The sequence below is a fragment of the Gymnodraco acuticeps genome, unplaced genomic scaffold (assembly GCF_902827175.1).
Source record: "Gymnodraco acuticeps unplaced genomic scaffold, fGymAcu1.1, whole genome shotgun sequence".
NCBI lineage: Eukaryota > Metazoa > Chordata > Actinopteri > Perciformes > Bathydraconidae > Gymnodraco > Gymnodraco acuticeps.
Window position 1 is genome coordinate 145,662 of NW_022990305.1, and position 20,277 is coordinate 165,938.

At 40.0% G+C, this 20,277-nt stretch overlaps 2 protein-coding genes across 5 annotated transcripts in view; both read right to left on the reverse strand.

Annotated features, from left to right (window-relative positions):
- LOC117550353 (ladderlectin-like) overlaps positions 1 to 17,570 on the reverse strand; it is a 31,886-nt gene extending 14,316 nt beyond the window's left edge. Inside the window, exons 1-7 of one of the 3 annotated variants that reach the window (XM_034222770.1) lie at positions 16,474 to 17,570; positions 16,357 to 16,392; positions 14,899 to 14,934; positions 14,400 to 14,500; positions 13,466 to 13,600; positions 13,060 to 13,168; positions 12,273 to 12,383 (exon numbers count right to left, since the gene is read on the reverse strand). In XM_034222770.1, the coding sequence (XP_034078661.1) occupies positions 12,273 to 12,383; positions 13,060 to 13,168; positions 13,466 to 13,600; positions 14,400 to 14,500; positions 14,899 to 14,934; positions 16,357 to 16,392; positions 16,474 to 16,636 (691 nt within the window). In that variant the 5' untranslated portion in view covers positions 16,637 to 17,570. Of the gene's footprint in view, positions 1 to 12,170; positions 12,384 to 13,059; positions 13,169 to 13,465; positions 13,601 to 14,399; positions 14,501 to 14,898; positions 14,935 to 16,356; positions 16,393 to 16,473 lie in introns of those variants that run through there. The other 2 variants (XM_034222771.1, XM_034222769.1) reach the window with 2 other exon arrangements.
- LOC117550350 (V-set domain containing T-cell activation inhibitor 1-like) lies at positions 1,456 to 9,464 on the reverse strand. 2 transcript variants are annotated; one of them, XM_034222761.1, is made up of 6 exons: positions 8,434 to 9,464; positions 7,539 to 7,883; positions 5,558 to 5,723; positions 4,401 to 4,465; positions 2,761 to 2,913; positions 1,456 to 1,930 (listed from the first exon to the last, which is right to left on the reverse strand). In XM_034222761.1, the coding sequence occupies exons 1-6, from the start codon at positions 8,477 to 8,479 to the stop codon at positions 1,782 to 1,784; spliced, it is 924 nt and encodes a 307-aa protein (XP_034078652.1). In that variant the 5' UTR covers positions 8,480 to 9,464; the 3' UTR covers positions 1,456 to 1,781. The 2 variants fall into 2 exon arrangements, with proteins under 2 accessions (XP_034078652.1, XP_034078653.1); XM_034222762.1 differs by having other exon boundaries at positions 7,539 to 7,880; positions 8,434 to 9,458.
- Positions 17,571 to 20,277: the final 2,707 nt, after the last annotated feature.

A 20,277-nucleotide genomic window follows, 5' to 3' on the forward strand; every position in this document is an offset into this window, starting at 1 on the left:
AAATGCAAAACCGCATCATTTATGAGAAAACATTTCATAACGTTAACACAACATATTCGAGGTGGTTTTAAATAACATATCCGTATTTATTTATTCCTCCAAGTTATGTGTTTGTGTGCACTGAGGAGTCTCACACAGGCGTTTGTTTAATCATTTTAAGATTGGCTTTAATCAATGTTTGAAAATGAATTCTTCATAAATGATAAATGAGAGGTAACATTTTATTTATGGTATTATTTCCACATATTTCTCTCCATTCTTCCTTCTGCCAACGGTGTCGCAGTTTCTTGTCTCTCCCGTTGTTGTGCTTAGTGCGTACGCATGGGTCAGAGTTTGCGTGGAGGACCGCACGTTTTCCCGTCAAGTTAGTATTTTATAAATCGTAAACATTGCGTAGAAACTGGCGTACGCCATCTTTTGAGAGTATATCCCTTTATAAATGAGGCCCCTGAGCACTTCTTCCAACACTGCTGAGATGTAATCAGCTTTCTGTTTTGTTTCATTCAGTCATACGTTAATAAAAATCACTTTGAAAGACGTGCAGAAGAATTAGCATTAGCAGTCAAATGCTAAAGAAACAGCATCACATTTCATAAAATGAGCAATTAGTAGGAGAATATATGTATAAAATGCTCTTGCAATGATAGATCAAAACATTGTAACTTGGCTCTGTAGGTTAGACATGTAGCTTGGTTAGCATGATGTTAGCTTAGCATGAAGACTGGAAGCAGCTAGCTTTTGGCTCTCTAACAAAACTACCTCAAAAATTGGAATTATGCTAATAACATTGTAATGAACTTGCCTCAAACATGTTACGTCCGGAAACAGGAGGATGCATTGGTCAAATACATTTAAAATTCAAGTTAACTTACGCTTAGTTACGTAAAGTTTCCTCGACCTAACCTAGAGCTTGAATTCAGAACTAATCCACGTTTAAAACTCTGATTATGCAACTGTATGTTACATTACATTACATGTTACTTGTTAGACACTTTTATCCAAAGCGACTTACATACTCAATACTGTGGGCAATCCCCACAGGAGCAATTTGGGGTGAAGCGTCCCAGGGACACAACGACATGCTGACTGCAGCGGGGTTTGAACCTGTGACCTCCTGATCCGAATACCAACTCACAACCCACTGTACCACACGCCTCCCTGGTGATGAGTTTGTGGATATTATACAATATATTATAGGTTGGATGTATCAATTGACAAAAGTACCTGCAATAGAGACTTTTAAAAAGAGAGAACCAAGACTAAACTGACCACCAAGAAGTTTACCAATGCGTAGACATTGTTTTTTCAATTTTATCAGGTTAAAAAATTGCAGTTTTAACCAGAAAGTGGCCATATTTGTAGTCACGGTGGGCTTATTTGGACTACCATAAGCAATGTAGCAGCCATTGGATATAGAGAGGTCAAGACGAAAATGATAACCTCTACTGTGGACCATTTTTTTTCAAATAAATAAACACTGTCTAATCCAAATGATCCAGAGTGCAAATATGGCCTCTGTCTGGTTAAACTGCCATTTTTTATGCGGAACATTTCAAAAATGGATTCAATGACTCCTCAAATCCACTCCAAAATTGTCCAAATCCGAAAAACTTTACTGCTTAGTCTTAGGCTTTTAGGTCGATTTACTTACGCGATGCTCTCACTGGAATTCCGTGGCAAACGTTTGTGCAGAGAAGTGGATTTAGGAGGGGATAGTAAATGGGAGGACTCGTCATCCTGCTGATTCATCTCATCAGGGGCCAGCTTAGCAATGTCCTTATTTAGTTTGCAGCTTGTTTCTTTATCCTGATTACACTCCGACTGGGCTGCCACTTCTGTTTGTAGTTTCTCAATGGTCTCATTTTCCGCGTTGTCCTGATGTCACAAGCACTTTCCCCCGAGGACACTCCAGTCAATGTTGACATTTGCTCTGCGGGATGACACAAAATGAACCGTTAGTACATGAGTTTGGCTCGGATTGTTCTTTCTGCAGGACTACAGAAATATCTAAGTATACAGAATGAGTATTTCATTTAACCCCTTAAATACAATAAATAAAACTGCTCCGTCTGGCAGGCGGTACCGCAGCATCAGGATTAAAACCACCAGACTCAGGGACAGTTTCATCCCACAAGCCATACGACTGCTAAATACCTGAACTCACGAAGTGCCACGATAAACATTAATCTGTTTGTCATCCTACAATTTATATATGTATCTTAATAGTTATCACCGTAATAAACCTTATTTAATGTTGTCTTAATGTACAATACTTAATTTCACATTCTGTTCTTGTATATCATATTCTATTTACGTGTATAAAGACTTCTTGCACTATTTTTTATTTGTATTTTATTATATGTTTCGTTGGAGGAGCTCAGGTCAGAAGAATTTCCATGCCATTTCTACACTGTAGCTTATGTGCATATGACAATAAAACCTTTGAGTCTTTGAAAGAAAGATCCTCTTCTTTTGGTCCACTTATATTACCGTCTTTCCTGCACCTTTTTCACATTAAAAGCTTAATCAATATTTTTTAGCTTCACCCTGTTACTTTTATTTTAAGTTGGATTGAATGTTGTTATTTATTCAGTCTCAATGTGATGACATTTGTTTTATCGGGAATATGTTGAAGTTGTGGATATGTGTTATGGTTTTTACCGTGGATTTTGTCGCAGAAAGCACTTTTAATACCAATATTTTGCCCCACATTTGGACTTTTCTTCTTGCAGAGTGAGTGTCTGAGTGTTAGGGACTTACCAGTTTTGCAACATTTCCTCCACAGTGAGTCGACCAAAGCTGATCTACATCTCAACACAAACACAGCCACTAATACAGTGACAACTACAGTCACTAATACAGTGACAACCACAGTGTACAAAGCGGTGAGAGAACAGGACTTTGGCTCCTCCACTGAAACACAAACAAACATGGTGCTGACATTAGGACATTATTTTACATATTCTATAAAGTATACACCCTAAAACATGACTCCAATAACTAACAGAGCTGTGTGCGTGTTAGTACGACTGAAGTGTAAACTAGAGGAGAGAAAACAGCCTTTAAAGATCTGTATCGTATATCGTACACGCTGCAGGGGAATACGGTAAGACAATTAACTAACAGATATCACCATGAAACTCCCTCACTTCATCACTGACATTAACACAATTCTTTTTTATATTACAAGTTTTCTGATATATTATGTTTAAATATGCAAATGAGGCTTTATGTTATGCTAATAGGGGAAATAATTGGACATGTACCTGTGCATTATATTTTACAATATAATATATTGAATTGATATATTTTATTATATGACGTATGTATCAGAGTTTCCGTTAGCCGGTAATCATTATCAGAGAGAGAGAGAGAGAGAGAGAGAGAGAGAGAGAGAGAGAGAAACTTAGAACAAAGTTCTAAGTACTAACAAAGATAACATGTAAACTCCAAGATGTTGAATCACTGTCGGATCAGAATAAAATGCAACATGTACTTGGAGAAAATAGTGCCAGCAGCAGAGAAGCAGCGAAATATGTGTCACAGCCTAAGAGACAACAACAACAACAACAACAACAACAACAACAACAACAACAACAACATATAACAGCCATTCCTCTCCTCACAGCTCACTCTGATACTCCTCTACTTCATACGTCTTTCTTTTCTTTCTTTTTACATTTCATACCTGCGGTTTTAATAATATATTGTTGTAAATAGTTTAATGAATGAATTGTATTTAATTTTATTACGATATCACTATTGAATTGTATTATTCTTGACGCTTTGGCAATATTGTTCTGCTGACATTCATGCCAATAAAGCATATTGAATTGAAAGAGAGAGAGGCTCCGTTTATTTCTCCCGTGTTATTTTCTAAAGTTAATGTAAACTTTTGAATAATGGACTTCATCTACAAGTAGTTTGTTTGAATGTAATAATGATGTTGTTTGTTGAAGCAAATCATTTATTGAAAATTGAATCTCAACTTTTCGATCTTTTACGATTATAAACTGAAGCGAAAAATGAGCCCCATTAACTGAGTTTTAAACATCAGCATATTACCGGTCATAGTCCGGTAATTACCTGCAAACGGAAACTCTGCTACACAATTCTTATTAATCGTATTATTATTGAAACATGACCGGTAAGTTTAGAATACGTCCGGTAAAATAAATTATTTCCGGACACTTGACCGGCAAGAACAAATCCTAGCGGAAACCCTGGTATGTATGAATATGAATATATTCTTATATATTTGTATTATTTGGGATGTTGAGAAACAGCATTTGGATCTCCCTGTTTGTATCACACACAGAGGATTGACACTAAGTGATATTATGATATAATGAATATGGTTGATTTGATTGACGAGGTACAGGTGAGCAGTATTAGTTTACCTGGAAGTTGAATCTTCGTCTCTCTGGTCTCGTTGGTGTCCGCCCGCTGAACTCTGCAGGTGACCCTGTGATACAAATACATTTGTTGTTCAGAAATGCAAATGCAGGCATGTCCCCGTCAACACAAACGTGTCTAACGTGAGAGTTTATGTATTTTTTGTGTACATGTTATACATTGGGGGGATTGTATTGCACTTCAGTTTGTATGCTGCTGCTCAGGATTACTACACAGATGTGGAAAGTAATGTCAAATATTTTCTAGATCTTGACCAGTAGATTTGATCATAGAGTAAAATACTGTATAGTGTTCAGTTCCAGATACCGGATACTTATGGGCTCAGAACAGTCTCATAATACACACATGCACACAGAAGGATCCACACTTGTGTTTTTCAATGCACATATATTTTTTCTATCTATAGCCATTCTAAGCCAATCACATGAGCGCGCCCCCACGAGGGTATGATGTTCTGTGAGCATGTGTGTATTATGAGACCGTTCTGAGCCCATAGAGACTAGATGTTTCTGATACTCTGTAAGCACATGTGTAAAAGATTAACTGAGGCTTATTGTTGTTGAAAATACACTTAAGTATTTCCGGTTGTCCCTTTAATAAGATGAAGAGAGTTAATTAAATGTGAACATTGCATCCTTGCACTAAAACAAAAAAGGGAGTAGTTGTTATTTACAGGTTAAGATGTTACTTGCCCCGCCCCCTTGAGATCAGAATGGCTGTCTGTGGCCCCTGTTTTATCCCCACATTCTAATTTATACTGGACATTTGCACTAAATTAGATATATTTTATATATATATATTAAGAAAGGACATTTAATGTTTTATTGAATATAGTTTAATATAGGATGCAATTACAATTATTATTGATATTATTACCAGTTATTATTAATGTATTCTTACATTATTATGGTATTATAATAATCATTTTATAATTATAATATATTGTGTTATTATTCATTATTGTCATTCCTATTTATTATTATTATTATATATTTGTTTTATTAATATTATTTATACAATAATAGTATCACACTGTATTTATTATTGTTTGTATACTTTTTGTAACTGTTGAGATCAGATTTGTCTGTATGTGGCCCCTGCTCGAGCACAATATAAAAAAATGTTTATTGAACATTTGGACCTGCTGGCGGCTTCCTGCAGAGTCACTCGTTGCACGGTGTAACATCCTCTGGAGACATTTTTTTTTGGGTCATCGGCAGAAAGGTTTTTTCCGTTTTCATCGAGAAAGGTGATTTCCGCATCCGACCCCACGGTTGTCGCCTCACATTCGAGAGTAAAACCTCCAACTTTCAGAGGAATGACGGAGATTTGGGGATCAGGATCAGGAAGAAAACAATTATTATTTATAATTGTAAATGTATATTGTATGAAGACATACATTTAGATGTACATTTTGATAAAAGAAAACCATTTTATTTTTTAAATAATTAAGCTTTTGGGAGAAGGGGTGGGATTACATAAGTGTAAACGTATTCCCCTTTTCTGATGTGTAATTAGATATAACATTTGTTTATATATAATTTGTAAGTCAATAATATTTTTTTGTATAAATTTCATACTGCTTAAAAGGTGGGGTATGTAATTTTGGAGAAACCAGCTCGAGTGCGCAAGAATTTGAAAATACACAGCCGGAAAAAATCTGCCACTTCCTCACAGAGCCCCTCCTCCAACACACACGTACGTGCACATGACCAATGAGGGCACGAGATGAGTTTGTGCACAGATGGAAGGCTGACAGGCAGGTAGGCCATCCAGTTACTTTAGCCGGCTCAGATGATTGGTCGTGCTTTTTACAGCGCCACGGCTTCAACAGATGACATGTTTTAATGGATTTTTTGTCAAAGCACTTAAGATATTCATTGATATCGGGATGTTAAGAGCATTCCATGGAATATAACAAGTGTATCTCGAGCCGGTTTCTCAAACTTACCTACCCCACCTTTAAGTTTGTACAGTATCATACTTTTTGGGGTATTGTACTACATCACATGTCACTTGTTAGACGCTTTTATCCAAAGCGACTAACATACTCAGTACTGTGGGCAATCCCCACAGGAGCAATTTGGGGTGAAGTGTCTCAGGGACACAACGACATGCTGACTGCAGTGGGGTTTCAACCTATGACCCCCTGATCTGAACACCAAGGGACAACCCACTGCACCACACGCCTCACTACTACTAGTCCAAATACCAGAGGTGGGAAATAGTGGAGTACAAATACTTTGTTACTGTACTTTTTTTTCTGGTACCAGTACTTTACTCCACGACTTATTTTTCAGATGACTTTCTACTTCTTACATGTTGAACACAAATACCTGTACTTTCTACTTCTCACATGTTGAACTCAAATACCTGTACTTTCTACTTCTTACATGTTGAACACAAATACCTGTACTTTCTACTTCTCTCATTTTCCAAACAGCTGGTTCCTTTAGTCTGAATGTGTGTTTGGTGCGTGATCATTATTCTTTAGAGTCATTGCGTGTCTATTGATTTGAACACGATCCGTGTATCCATCATTTCCTGGTCTTCTCTAAAGAAGAGGGACCAATGGAAACGTTGTCATGTTGCCGTTGTTCAGCATGGAAACATTCATTAGCTAACAATGAAATTATTGTTCTATTAATATAAAGGGAGGTCAGGTACTCTTTAAAACAGCTGGGAGTTATGGGTACTTTTTACTGAAGTACATTTCAAAGCCTCTTTACTTTGACTTGAGTAAAGAAGTTTAGTCACACGGCATCTATTGCACGTCTGTCCGTCCTGGGAGAGGGATCCCTCCTCTGTTGCTCTCCCTGAGGTTTCTCCCATTTTTCCCTTTAAACTGTGGGTTTTCTCCGGAAGTTTTTCCTTGTACGATGTGAGGGTCTAAGGACAGAGGGTGTCGTATTGTCATACTGATATTTTGTACAAACTGTAAAGTCCACTGAGACAAATGTAACATTTGTGATATTGGGCTATATAAATAAACATTGATTGATTGAGTACTTCTACTTTCACCAGAGTATTTTTAAACACGAGTATCTGTACTTCTACTTGAGTAAATGTGTGTACTTTTGACATCTCTGCCAAATGAACCCTGATAGGTAGACTGAACGTACCAACAAAAAGCTCCACTTCTGTAATATTTTCTTGGCCTTTCTTCCACATCCTCATGCATTGATACGTTCCTGCATCCGCAGCTTGAATGTTGGAGATCCTCAGCGAGGCGTTTCCACTCTTCAGATCTTCCACAGAGAGGTTCGTCCGGGAAACGTAGAGCGGGCTCTGCTCTACGAGATCCTCGCGGTTGTCTCGGAACAGAAAGACGATCACTTTCTTCAGGTCTGTCTTGGACCACTCCAATGTACGGAAGACATCGTTGAGAGGGAAACTGCAAGGAAGAATAACGACGCCGCCGGCAGAGACGCAAACCTTCTCTGGAGAGCCATGGACCGAGGACTCTGCTGGGAAAACACAAAACTAAATACTTAAAAGATGTATGGTGGGAAAATACTGAACGTACTCTTCCAACACCAGAGTACACATGATAACAAAGGTATCCCAACTGTAGCTGTGTACACGACAGGATGTGTGATTACCTAGAAGAGCATGAGAACTGTTTTAGGCATATGATAGCTATGTGATTAACATGATGATTCAGCCTCTATGGAGATAGACATATGACAAGCATGCTCATTTCTGACGTGGAGCTAATCTGAACTAAACATTGAATACTGCTTTCTATTCCTCCATCTTGTGACTGTGTAACTCCCTCTCTTGTATATCAGCATATGAAGGACACTGTTCAGGAACTAGTTGTACCAAATGCTCTGTATGTGGTGACTACTATATCCAATCTCCGCTCATAGTAGTCCAAATTAGCTCACCGGGACTACAAATATGGCTACTATCTGGTTAAAACTGACATTTTTTATCCTGAAAATGTCAGAAATTGATTCAGCATCCTCCAAAACACAAGTGGTCAAAATGGCGACTATAACTTGAAACTTTTACCTGAACAAAACACCACAGTAGCCAGCAGCAGAGCACGCGGACCCATCTCTAAGTCTCGCGGGTTGGATGTGTATTTTCTGCTCAAAGAAAGGTGAAAAGATTCCAGTAAAAAAACACCTCCGTCCGCTGTTTTTAAACCCAGTTAATGGAGCAGCTGCCGAGAAAACATTTAACTTTCGGTTTCGCTGCGGTGCGTTCAGGGGGGCTGGGATTTTTGCACTGAGAAAAATGTCATACACAGATGTTGCTTTCTCAGCTTTTCTCAATGACATGAACTTATACAAAAAAGCCCAAACATTTTACACATTTCCAAACACCTCGATTCCGAAGTGACCTCTTGTTGTTTTAGTTTGTTTTCTATTCGTAATGCCCTCAGTTTTGAATAACGAACACTGATGCTTATTATTTGTAATTCATTTTATTATAAATCACACACATTCGATGTAACTGTGCATTATCATTGCCCTTAAGCACTTTGAATTGCCTTTCTGTCTTAAAATGTGCTGTTCAAATAAACTAACTAACCCTCAAACGTTTCCTTTACATTTTCTTAGTTTGATTAGATAGTGTAATATCCAATTTTGTTGTGATGTTCTTGAACGTTACATGACTCGCTGACCTTGAACCATCAGCAGTTGCCGAAAGGAAGTCATGTGACTGAAATAAATTAAAGTTTCCTACATCTATAATAAATGGTATACTTCTTGTATGACAATGATACAAATACAGTAATAATAATAATAATAATAATAATAATATTCAGAGTAACAGTGAACATTTTTCAAATAGTTATGACACACCAGCTTTGGGGACGTGGAACGTCACCTCTCTGGGGGGGAAGGAGCCGGAGCTTGTGCGGGAGGTGGAGCGTTACCAGTTGGATCTGGTTGGGCTCACCTCTACGCACAGCGTCGGCTCTGGAACCTTACTTCTGGATAGGGGTTGGACTCTATTCTTCTCCGGAGTTGCTCAAGGTGTGAGGCGCCGGGCGGGTGTGGGGATACTCACAAGTCCCCGGTTAGGTGCTTCGTTGTTGGAGTTTACCCCAGTGGACGAGAGGGTCGCCTCCCTACGCCTGCGGGTTATGGGGGGGAAAACTCTGACTGTTGTGTGTGCTTATGCACCCAACAGCAGTTCAGAGTATACGGCCTTCTTGGAGACCCTGGAAAGAGTCCTGTATGGGGCTCCTGAAGGGGACTCTTTAATCTTGCTGGGAGACTTCAACGCACATGTGGGCAATGATGGAGACACTTGGAGGGGCGTGATTGGGAGGAACGGCCCCCCTGATCTGAACCGGAGTGGTGGTTTGTTACTGGACTTCTGTGCTAGTCATGGATTGGCCATAACAAACACCATGTTCGAACATAAGGATGCTCATAAGTGTACGTGGTACCAGAGCACCCTAGGCAGAAGGTCCATGATCGATTTCGTTATCGTATCATCGGACCTGAGGCCGTATGTTTTGGACACTCGGGTAAAGAGAGGGGCGGAGTTGTCAACTGATCACCATCTGGTGGTGAGTTGGGTCGAGTGGCGGGGGAAGCCTCTGGATAGACCTGGTAAGCCCAAACGTGTAGTTCGGGTGAACTGGGAACGTCTGGAGGAGGCCCAAGTTCAGGAGGCCTTCAACTCACACCTCCGGCGGAGCTTTTCGGGCATTCCTGTGGAGGTTGGGGACATTGAACCAGAGTGGTCGGTGTTCAAAGCCTCTATTGCCGAAGCCGCGGCGGGGAGCTGTGGTCTCAAGGTCCTAGGTGCCTCAAGGGGCGGTAACCCTCGAACCTCCTGGTGGACACCGGTGGTCAGGGAAGCCGTCCGACTGAAGAAGGAGGCCTTCAGGGATTTGTTATCCCGGGGGACTCCCGAGGCAGTTGCAAGGTACCGACAGGCCCGAAGGGCAGCAGCCTCATCCGTGGCCGAGGCAAAGCAGCGGGTGTGGGAGAAGTTCGGAGAAGACATGGAGAAGGACTTTCGGGCGGCACAAAAGTTGTTCTGGAAAACTGTCCGACACCTCAGGAGGGGGAAGCAGGGAACCATCCAAGCTGTGTACAGTAAGGATGGGACGTTGTTGACCTCAACTGATGGAGTGTTAGGGCGTTGGAAGGAACACTTTGAGGAACTCCTGAACCCGACAACTCCGCCCTCTATGTTAGAGGCAGAGCTGGAGTATGACGGGGGATCAACACCAATCTCCCGGGGGGAGGTCACTGAGGTCGTCAAACAACTCCACAGTGGCAAAGCCCCGGGGGTGGATGAGATCCGCCCGGAAATGCTGAAGGCTCTGGGTGTTGAGGGACTGTCATGGTTGACACGTCTCATCAACGTTGCGTGGAAGTCGGAAACGGTACCGAAGGAGTGGCAGACCGGGGTGGTGGTCCCCCTTTTTAAAAAGGGGGATCAGAGGGTGTGTGCCAATTACAGAGGCATCACACTACTCAGCCTCCCCGGGAAAGTTTACTCTAAGGTACTCGAAAGGAGGGTCAGGCCGATTGTCGAACCTCAGATTGAGGAGGAACAATGCGGATTCCGTCCTGGTCGTGGAACGACGGATCAGCTTTTTACTCTCGCAAGGATCCTGGAGGGGGCCTGGGAATACGCTTATCCGGTCTACATGTGTTTTGTAGACTTGGAGAAGGCGTATGACCGAGTTCCCAGGGAGTTACTGTGGGAGGTGCTGCGGGAGTATGGGGTGAGGGGGTCTCTACTCAGGGCCATCCAATCTCTGTACTCCCAAAGCGAGAGCTGTGTCCGGGTCCTCGGCAGTAAGTCGGACCCATTTCCGGTGAGGGTTGGCCTCCGCCAGGGCTGCGCTTTGTCACCAATCCTGTTTGTAATATACATGGATCGGATTTCGAGGCGTAGTCGTGGGGGAGGGGGTCTGCAGTTCGGTGGACTAAGGATTGCACCACTGCTTTTTGCAGATGATGTGGTTCTAATGGCTTCATCGGTCTGCGACCTTCAGCACTCACTGGATCGGTTCGCAACCGAGTGTGAAGCGGCTGGGATGAGGATCAGCACCTCCAAATCTGAGGCCATGGTTCTCAGCAGGAAACCGATGGACTGTCCACTTCAAGTAGGGAATGAGTCCTTACCCCAAGTGAAGGAGTTCAAGTATCTCGGGGTCTTGTTCTCGAGTGAGGGAACAATGGAGCGTGAGATGGGCCGGAGAATCGGAGCAGCGGGAGCGGTACTGCAGTCGCTTTACCGCACCGTTGTGACGAAAAGGGAGCTGAGCCAGAAGGCAAAGCTCTCTGTCTACCGGGCCATTTTCGTTCCTACCCTCACCTATGGTCATGAAGGATGGGTCATGACCGAAAGAACGAGATCGCGGATACAAGCGGCCGAGATGGGTTTTCTCCGCAGGGTGGCTGGTGTCTCCCTTAGGGATAAGGTGAGAAGTTCGGTCATCAGGGAGGGACTCGGAGTTGAGCCGCTCCTCCTTCGCGTCGAAAGGAGCCAGTTGAGGTGGTTCGGGCACCTAGTTAGGATGCCACCTGGGCGCCTCCCTAGGGAGGTGTTCCAGGCACGTCCAGCTGGGAAGAGACCAAGGGGTAGACCTAGGACCAGGTGGAGGGATTATATCTCTTCGCTGGCCTGGGAGCGCCTTGGGATCCCCCAGTCAGAGCTGGTTGATGTCGCCAGGGAAAGGAAAGTTTGGGGCTCTCTGCTGGAACTGCTACCCCCGCGACCCGACCACGGATAAGCGGAAGAAGATGGATGGATGGATGGACACCAGCTTTTTTGTTGTTGTAATGCTTAAGCCTTTTATTCGTACACGAATAAGCCTTCATGCCTCTGTGTAACAGCAATAGTCAAAGAAAATATGTAAAATTAGATATTTTGGACACACGCATGCACGCAAACAAACACATCTCGGAAATCTTCTGCGTCTTTGACACAGACGGACGGACGCTCGGTGGAGCACTCGATGTTATCCCAGCACTTATCCTCTGCAAAAAACAAACAAAATACACACTATGTGAAAGAAGACCTGTTACTAAAGTGAAAACAGCAATAATAAACTGTCAAAATGCTCCATTACAAGTAAAAGTCATGCACTCAGAAAGTCCGTTTTTTTAATGAGTATCATACAGAACTTATTGAAATTATATGAAAAAGTTGTTATGATTCAAAATAAAAGCCCAAGAAAATAACTGTTTACTTACAGGAAGCTTTGGATAATGTTTTTTTTCAAAAATAAAAGCCACAGAAAAGAACTGTTACTTACAGGAAGCTTTTGATATTGCTTCTTATTCAAAATAACAAACCCAAAAGCTAAGTGCTTACCAACAGGAAGTTTTGGATGAGGCTTGATTTAAAAAATAAAAGCTCCAGAAACTAACTGTTTACTTACAGAAAGCTTTTGATATTGCTTGTTTTTCAAAATAAAAGCCCCAAAAGCTAAGTGTTTACTAACAGGAAGTTTTGGATGAGGCTTGATTTTAAAATAAAAGCCCCACAAAGTAACAGTATACTTACAGGAATCGTCAGGTAAAGCTTGTTTTTCAAGATAAAAGCCTAAAGGAGAAACTGTACCCTTACAGGAAGCTCAGGATTTGGCTTACTTTTTCAAAATAAAAGCCCAATTAGTTGGCATTATTACTTAAATGAAGAATATTATTTTACCTGTATAATTGATTTGCAGGCACCTCTGGGCTTCCTGTACACTGGGCTCTCCGGCACACCAGTCGTTGTAGTCGAAATGTGAGCCATCGGACCAGAACCACTCACCCACCTGAGAAACATTTAGTATTTTATTTTTAATGCGACATATCGTCAAAAAAACTGTGAAATAAGACAGACAATTAATGCTTTACTGCTCGCTATTCTTTCTGTGACCCATCAGACCAGAACCACTCGTCCACATGCAGAAAAAGTGTATTTAATGCGACATTTAAAAAAAAAAATAAGACAGAAAATTAATGCTTTTCTGCTCGCTATTCAAAATAAGTAGCACAGGTTTAAAATACTCAAGTTGAGTACCTATAGAGTAACACCTAAATGCAGTATTTGAGTAAATATTATAAAATACCTCATGTGCGTCCGAGCCTCCGATCCAGGTTTCCTTCAGCTTCTGCGAGGCGTCGATGATTATCTTCTGGATCTCGTTGTGTTCTGCCGTGCTGTGAACAGAAGCCAGGTGTGCATCCATGGAGTGGCAGTTTTTCTGCAGGACATCAACAGGAAGCAGGTGTGAAAGAAGAACTTGTGTAAAGTACAAGTAACTAAAAGGTGTACTTAAGAACAGTCACAGAGAACCAGGACGGAAACAGAATGAAAGCCTAATTTAGTAACTGTACCCTTACAGAAAGCATCAGACAAGGCTTTATTTTCAAAATAAAGTAACTTAATAGTAATTGTATCCTAATAGGAAGCACAGGATTAGCCTTATTTAAAAAATATATATAGTAACTGTATAGTTACAGGAAGCTTAAGATAGGGCTTGTTTTTCAAAAATAAAAGCACCATATAATAACTGTACCTTGAAGGACATAAATAAGTCAGTATTTGTTTTTCAAAATGAGACGACTAAACGTCATCACGCCCAACATTAGCCGCCTTTAGCTTAGCGGTGGTGACGTGAAGTCATGTGACCGTGCTGTAGTTCCTTTATAGCCCAACATTAGCCACCTTTAGCTTAGCGGTGGTGACGTGAAGTCATGTGACCGTGCTGTAGATCCTTTATAGCCCAACATTAGCCTCCTTTAGCTTAGCGGTGGTGACGTGAAGTCATGTGACCTCGCTGTAGTTCCTTTATAGCCCAACATTAGCCTCCTTTAGCTTAGCGGTGGTGACGTGAAGTCATTTGACCGTGCTGTAGTTCCTTTATAGCCCAACATTAGCCACCTTTAGCTTAGCGGTGGTGACGTGAAGTCATGTGACCGTGCTGTAGTTCCTTTATATTGAAATGTTTTACTTTAGAAATCATCGTAATGTTTATATGTGGAGATGTTTTTCTCACTGACCTCAGCTTTGGCCCAGCTCAGCTCTTTGGGAACGTACTGAAAACAGCGGCCATCAAACTCCGTCCAGTCTCCAGGGCAAGCATTGGAGCTGGGACTCTCAGCTGGAAGCAAAAAGAGAAAATTAACAATAAATCAAAATGCAATATGAAATAAAACAGCTTAGGTTAATATAGCACACTGTAACATAACATGATATAACATTAAATATAAATTAAATAACATACATATACAAATAACACTTTATAGAAGAAAAAGCATAACATAAAACAAAAAAATATCCTTATAGGCCCATAAAAAAAACTATTAACATAAATAATAAAATAGCATAAGTTATTAAAGCACACTTTAAAATAAAAACAATACAACATAATTCAATATTTTTTAAATAGAATTTTGATAATAAAATAAAATGTAACCATATTTGTTTCCTTATTATTGTCCTTAGTTTTTTAGTTAAATTAAACTTTTTTAAGCAAGAAAAAAACAAAAGTCTACTCACCTAATTCGTCTTCCACCGGCGCTGCCTCTGAAAGAACTAGACAGATTGAAACTGTGGTTATTGGCTTATTATTGACTGACAATATATTCATAATAATTAAATATAATACAAATAATAATGATAATGCACACAAAATGATATAAGAAAATAATATAATACATGATGAAATATAATTATATAACACAGTATCATATAACTTAAAATAAGTTTAAATAAATAATAAAAGTTAATATTATACGGAGCCCCTAAAGGGACATGAAAAAAAAAGAAAGAAAGAGAGAGAAAGAAAAAAGTTGGAATAACAGGATAGTTTCTCGTGTGCATGTAACATTTTGTTTCACCTTGCTCTATGTTTTTTAAAGCACATTCAAAAACGGGAACAAATTTCGGGAGTTTCAACCGGGTACCGGCCACCGGAAAACGGGGACGTTTTGGTCCCCCATCCGACTGTGTTTACAGCTAAGCACACGCTAACATTAATTAACAAGCTCACTTGGGGTTCAGGCTTTTTTACACGTTGCTTGACTGCCTGCCCAAAAATCTGATCTAGATATAGTAACGTGTGTTGGGGGAAATAATTATTTAAAGTTATTTAATAATTGTGACATTTATTTTACTTTTCGATGGATGAATGATGCTCAAAGTGAGGGGGCAAATAAGACAACTGAGGGGGCAATGCCCCCTTTTGCCGCCAGGCCCGGTGTGTAGAGATGTGTGCAAGGGCCGACTGGCCATCTGTGTGTTCTGGAGAATCACAGAACGGCCAGTCGTCAGCGGGCCGTACACGGCCGGCTCGGTTCGCTGACGGCCGGCACCGCCCTTTATTTTTTATGCTTTTAAACGGCATCATTTCAGTTGCGCTGACAGGCGACAGAGGTCCACCGTTTCCCCGCAGCTAGGCTCCCCCCGTTGACAGTTGCCGTTAGAGTGACCGCAGGCTGCTACCATTTAACCACACACCCCTGGCTGAAATGTCCTTAAAATTAAGTCTGAGTTCGAAATATATCTCAAATAATGTATGCACTGTAATTTCCCCACGTAAACATAAAAGTCTGCAATGAAATGGTAGTCTCCTGTGTGCTCCACTTCCTCTATGGCGCAGCGGTATCAGCATTTTTTTATCAAAAAAAAAAAGTCGGGACAACGGCATAGTTTACTAACCCGTTATCCCGACTTTTTTTTTCTCTCTTTTTTTTGTTGTTGTCCTTTAGGGGCTCCGTAATATTACACAACATAACAAATATAAAATAAAAAAGCATACAATAATAATAATAATAATAATAGGAAGAAGAATAATGCACACAAAATTATATGAATTAATACACAACTTAAAATAATGAAAACCCAATTGAAAAATAAAAATAGAATCCTGATAATACAATAAAAAAACTGCATTTCTTTTTGTGTTATTCAACTAATGGTTTTGTTAAACAAGAAATAAATCCAAAGTCTCCTCACCTAATTCGCCTTCCTCCGGTGCTGCCTCTGAAAGAACTAGACAGATTTAAACTGTAGTTATTGGCTTATTGTTGACAATATATTAAGAATAAGTTATATATAAATTATAATACTCACCAGCAGCTCCAGCCAAGGCCATGGAGGAACAACAAAATACAAACACAACCAGTGTCTTCATGGTGAGGATGATGAAAAGAGGATTAAAGGTAAAAAAGATAAAAGAGTTTCTAGGAACCTGCAGCGGAAGGAGAGCCGTGGCGGAGAACAGGAGGAAAACCATCGCTTAAATACTAGAAATTATCCTGACATCTGCAAAACAATAAAATAGGGAAATTTGAGACTTCCTATTACTGGAATGAGTTTGTGAAATCTGCATGTGTCAACAAAATGTAGAGGGTTCAAAAAAGTCCAAAATCAGATTAAGCACAGCCACTATGATAAGGGTCAAGATAACCACAAAGAGATAAAATGACAAAAAAAGCTACTTAAAATTACTAAAAAGAGACAAAATGAGAAAATAAATAAACGTAAAATGGCGACAAATTACCACAGTTAGATAAAAAAACTGCTGAAAAAAGACTCAACCACTATAATAAGGGAACATATAACCGCAGAAAGACAAATGACCCAAAGGATCTACATAAAAATGACTACAGAGACACAAAATAAACTACAAAGACATAACATAAACTACAAAGAGACACAAAATGTCAAAACATGATATGCAAGAAACACAGAAATAAACAACAAATAGAAAATAATACAGAGACAACATATTAACTATGGTCACTACAGACAGAAAAGCAAACAAAAGGATTACAGCTAATCACAAAACAACTACAAAATGACTTCAAAGAGACACAAAGACTTTAATAAAAAAAATAATAATAAAAAAAAAATATATATATATATATATATAATAATATATGATCATAATAAATAACCTTGACCTGTTTCTAAATGTTTTTACCTCCGAATAAGGTGTGATTTCATCCAAATGACACAAAAATAAAACGGTTTTATACTATGCTATTCACAGGAATAAAACTGCTTTTATTTAATTATGTTGGTTTTGTCATTCCATTAAACCAGGGGTTCTCAAAGTGCGGCCCGCGGGCCAATGGCGGCCCTCGGAAATGTTTCTGGCGGCCCGCGATAGTTAATGTGACACGCTGAAATGCATGCGTTATATTTTAATCCTCCATGGTTGTATCTATTAAGAATTAGAATGGAATTTAAGAATGGTAAAACTGCGCCCCCTGGGTTGTCATTCCTAAATTATGAATGACAGCTTGTGGAAAGTTTGCTAGACTACTGGTTGCATGGCAACTAGGCATCTCGCGAGTTGCGGTAATTGGTTAGTACAATAAAGAAAGGATTTGTTTTGGAATTATTTTGTGTTCCGTTTTTTCTTGGGCGGCCCTCAATCCAATATTGGGTACCTAAATTGGCCCTCACTCATCAAAACTTTGAGAACCCCTGCATTAAACCATGTGAAATGTTTCAAAACATCTGAAAAACAGGAACTGAGGACTGATGTTCGACTTCCTTTTACTCGTTACTGGATTAAGAGATCTGCGCGGGTCAACAAAGCGTCAGCGCTGCAGAGAGAGTTTACAAATGACCAATGTTAGACTCACTATGATAAGGGTCAAGATAACCACAAAGAGACATAATGACCAACAAAACTAACTTAAAGTGACGACCAAGAGACACAATGAATATAAAGTGATGCAGAAATGCATAACAACTGCAAAGAGACTTAAAATATACTATAGGGAGAAACAAGGACACAAACTTACTGCTTTCAAAGAAACAAAACAAGACAAAAAAATGCTGAAACAAGAACAATGTGTAGATCAACAGTGCAAAACAGAAACTCCCTTCTTCCAGTTGCTATGACACAGTCATTTGTTTAGAGGTGATATCTCAGCAGTTTATTTCTGAGTGCGGGGGTACTCGAGGTTGAGGCAGTAGATTGCCCCCATTAACATGGCGAAGCCTGTGGGCACATCTCGGAGGTCATGGAGGATGATCTTCCAGAGGAAATTAGTCAAGCAGAGAGCCTTCATGTCCAATCAACAGTCCAACCTGCATTCCTTTCAGGATCACATCGAGGGTTTCTCCATGAGCCTAATAACAAAGACACTTATTGACTTATTTACACGCTGTAGATCGTATAACGGTTCTCAGAATAGGGAAGTTCTTGTGAGACTTTGTGTGAAGAGGAGTAGTCTCAACATAGTCTGCCAAATCAGCTCTGTGGCCTTGAAGCGCTTGGGAATAAAAACCCTCATTAGAGTAGAAAGAACAGCACAACTCATGAAATGGTATAGGTGTTTTAGACAATGTTTTGAGAAGCATTTGGTTTAAGCATACAGTGTATAAGGTATGATAAACATTTCCACTACAAAGGTCATCACTTTTTCATCCATTATTGCAATTCCTAAATTAACAATAGTAATACTTAAACAATACACCAATGAGCATTATATTGGCTATGGCAAAACCTCAAATTAAGCGAGAGAAAATTAAATGTATAATATATAGTAATATAGTGACTTACATCACACATCCTGATTACGTTGGAGGAATCCTCTGGAATAAATATTAGAAGACTGAGTGGGGCAGCCGTTCTTCTGTTCTGGTTTGTGTCCTCCAGGGGGGAAAAAGACAAGGGTAGGTAAATATGATATCCAAGCTAGAATCCTTATTATTCCCTCATTAGTAAAGCTTCTTTAACATGTACTTTCAAATGTTTTTTAAGTAAAGCTTGGGATTGAAATGTGTTCAAACTAGTCTTCATAAATACAGATAAGGCCTGAACACCTTCAATGATGTCCATGACGCTGTTTATAATGCTGAATTATTCTTCCTTGCCAGGTGGAGGAGAACGCACAAAACTTACATTTCCACTTCATGAACTGGACATGCTGTTCACACCTGTAACACAAAATAAATGCACGTTAATCACCTTAATATTGACCTTCCATAAATATATTGGTATGAGCATTTATATTTTCATATCAGTAGAGATGAAACTAATTGTTTTAAAAATTACAATGAGGACAATTATGCTTGGAGTGAATAAAATGTACGTTCCAGTGTTCAGGTTACATTGTTAATAGCAGTTGCCCCCTATTTCTTCAAATCATACCACAGCAGTGGCAAGTTTCATGCAGCAGAGCGATCAAATATGTCACTGTTTGTTGTTTTTGTGGTCTTTATTTATTGCTGCTGTGAAGTGATCCAGACATTAGATTTAAACTCAAGAGCTACTGCTTTCCCTCTCTCTATCCCACGCCCCACCGGCTCCGGACGCTCTCTCACCTGCTCGTTTGCCCACACACTACGTACATTACGCACTGCACTATTCCCGAAAAAGCTAAGTTACTCTCATGACATTTTGGTATGATACTTATAAAGTAATAGTTTGAATATCCGACACACGAAAATCCGAACGTTACTATTGCTATTAGGGATGCCAGAAACTGACCATGATCAAATTCGAAAATTGGACAGCCCTGGCGAATATTAATCGATTATTCGCCGCCACCCCCAATCCGTTTTCAAACCGTAGTAACAGACAAAGAATTACAGGTTTTAAAATCATTCAAACGTACCTCCATTGCTGTCTTGCAGCAGAAATAAATGCCCTCCATAACCGTAACGGTCCTAGCCGGTGTTTCAGACTCTAGGTTAACGTATTACTCCGCCTCAATTGGATCACCGCTGCAGGTGCACAGAGTTCCTCCGCCAGCGGCAGTAGTCCTCTCATTTCGATCAAAATGTGTCTTTACTTTAGTCCAAATTAAAATATGACATCTTTAGGATATACTAGTTGATTACATCCATGCTTAAACCTTGCATTCAGTTTAAAGAGGTTTTTTTTAAACTCGAATGTGGAAGCATACGTTTTTT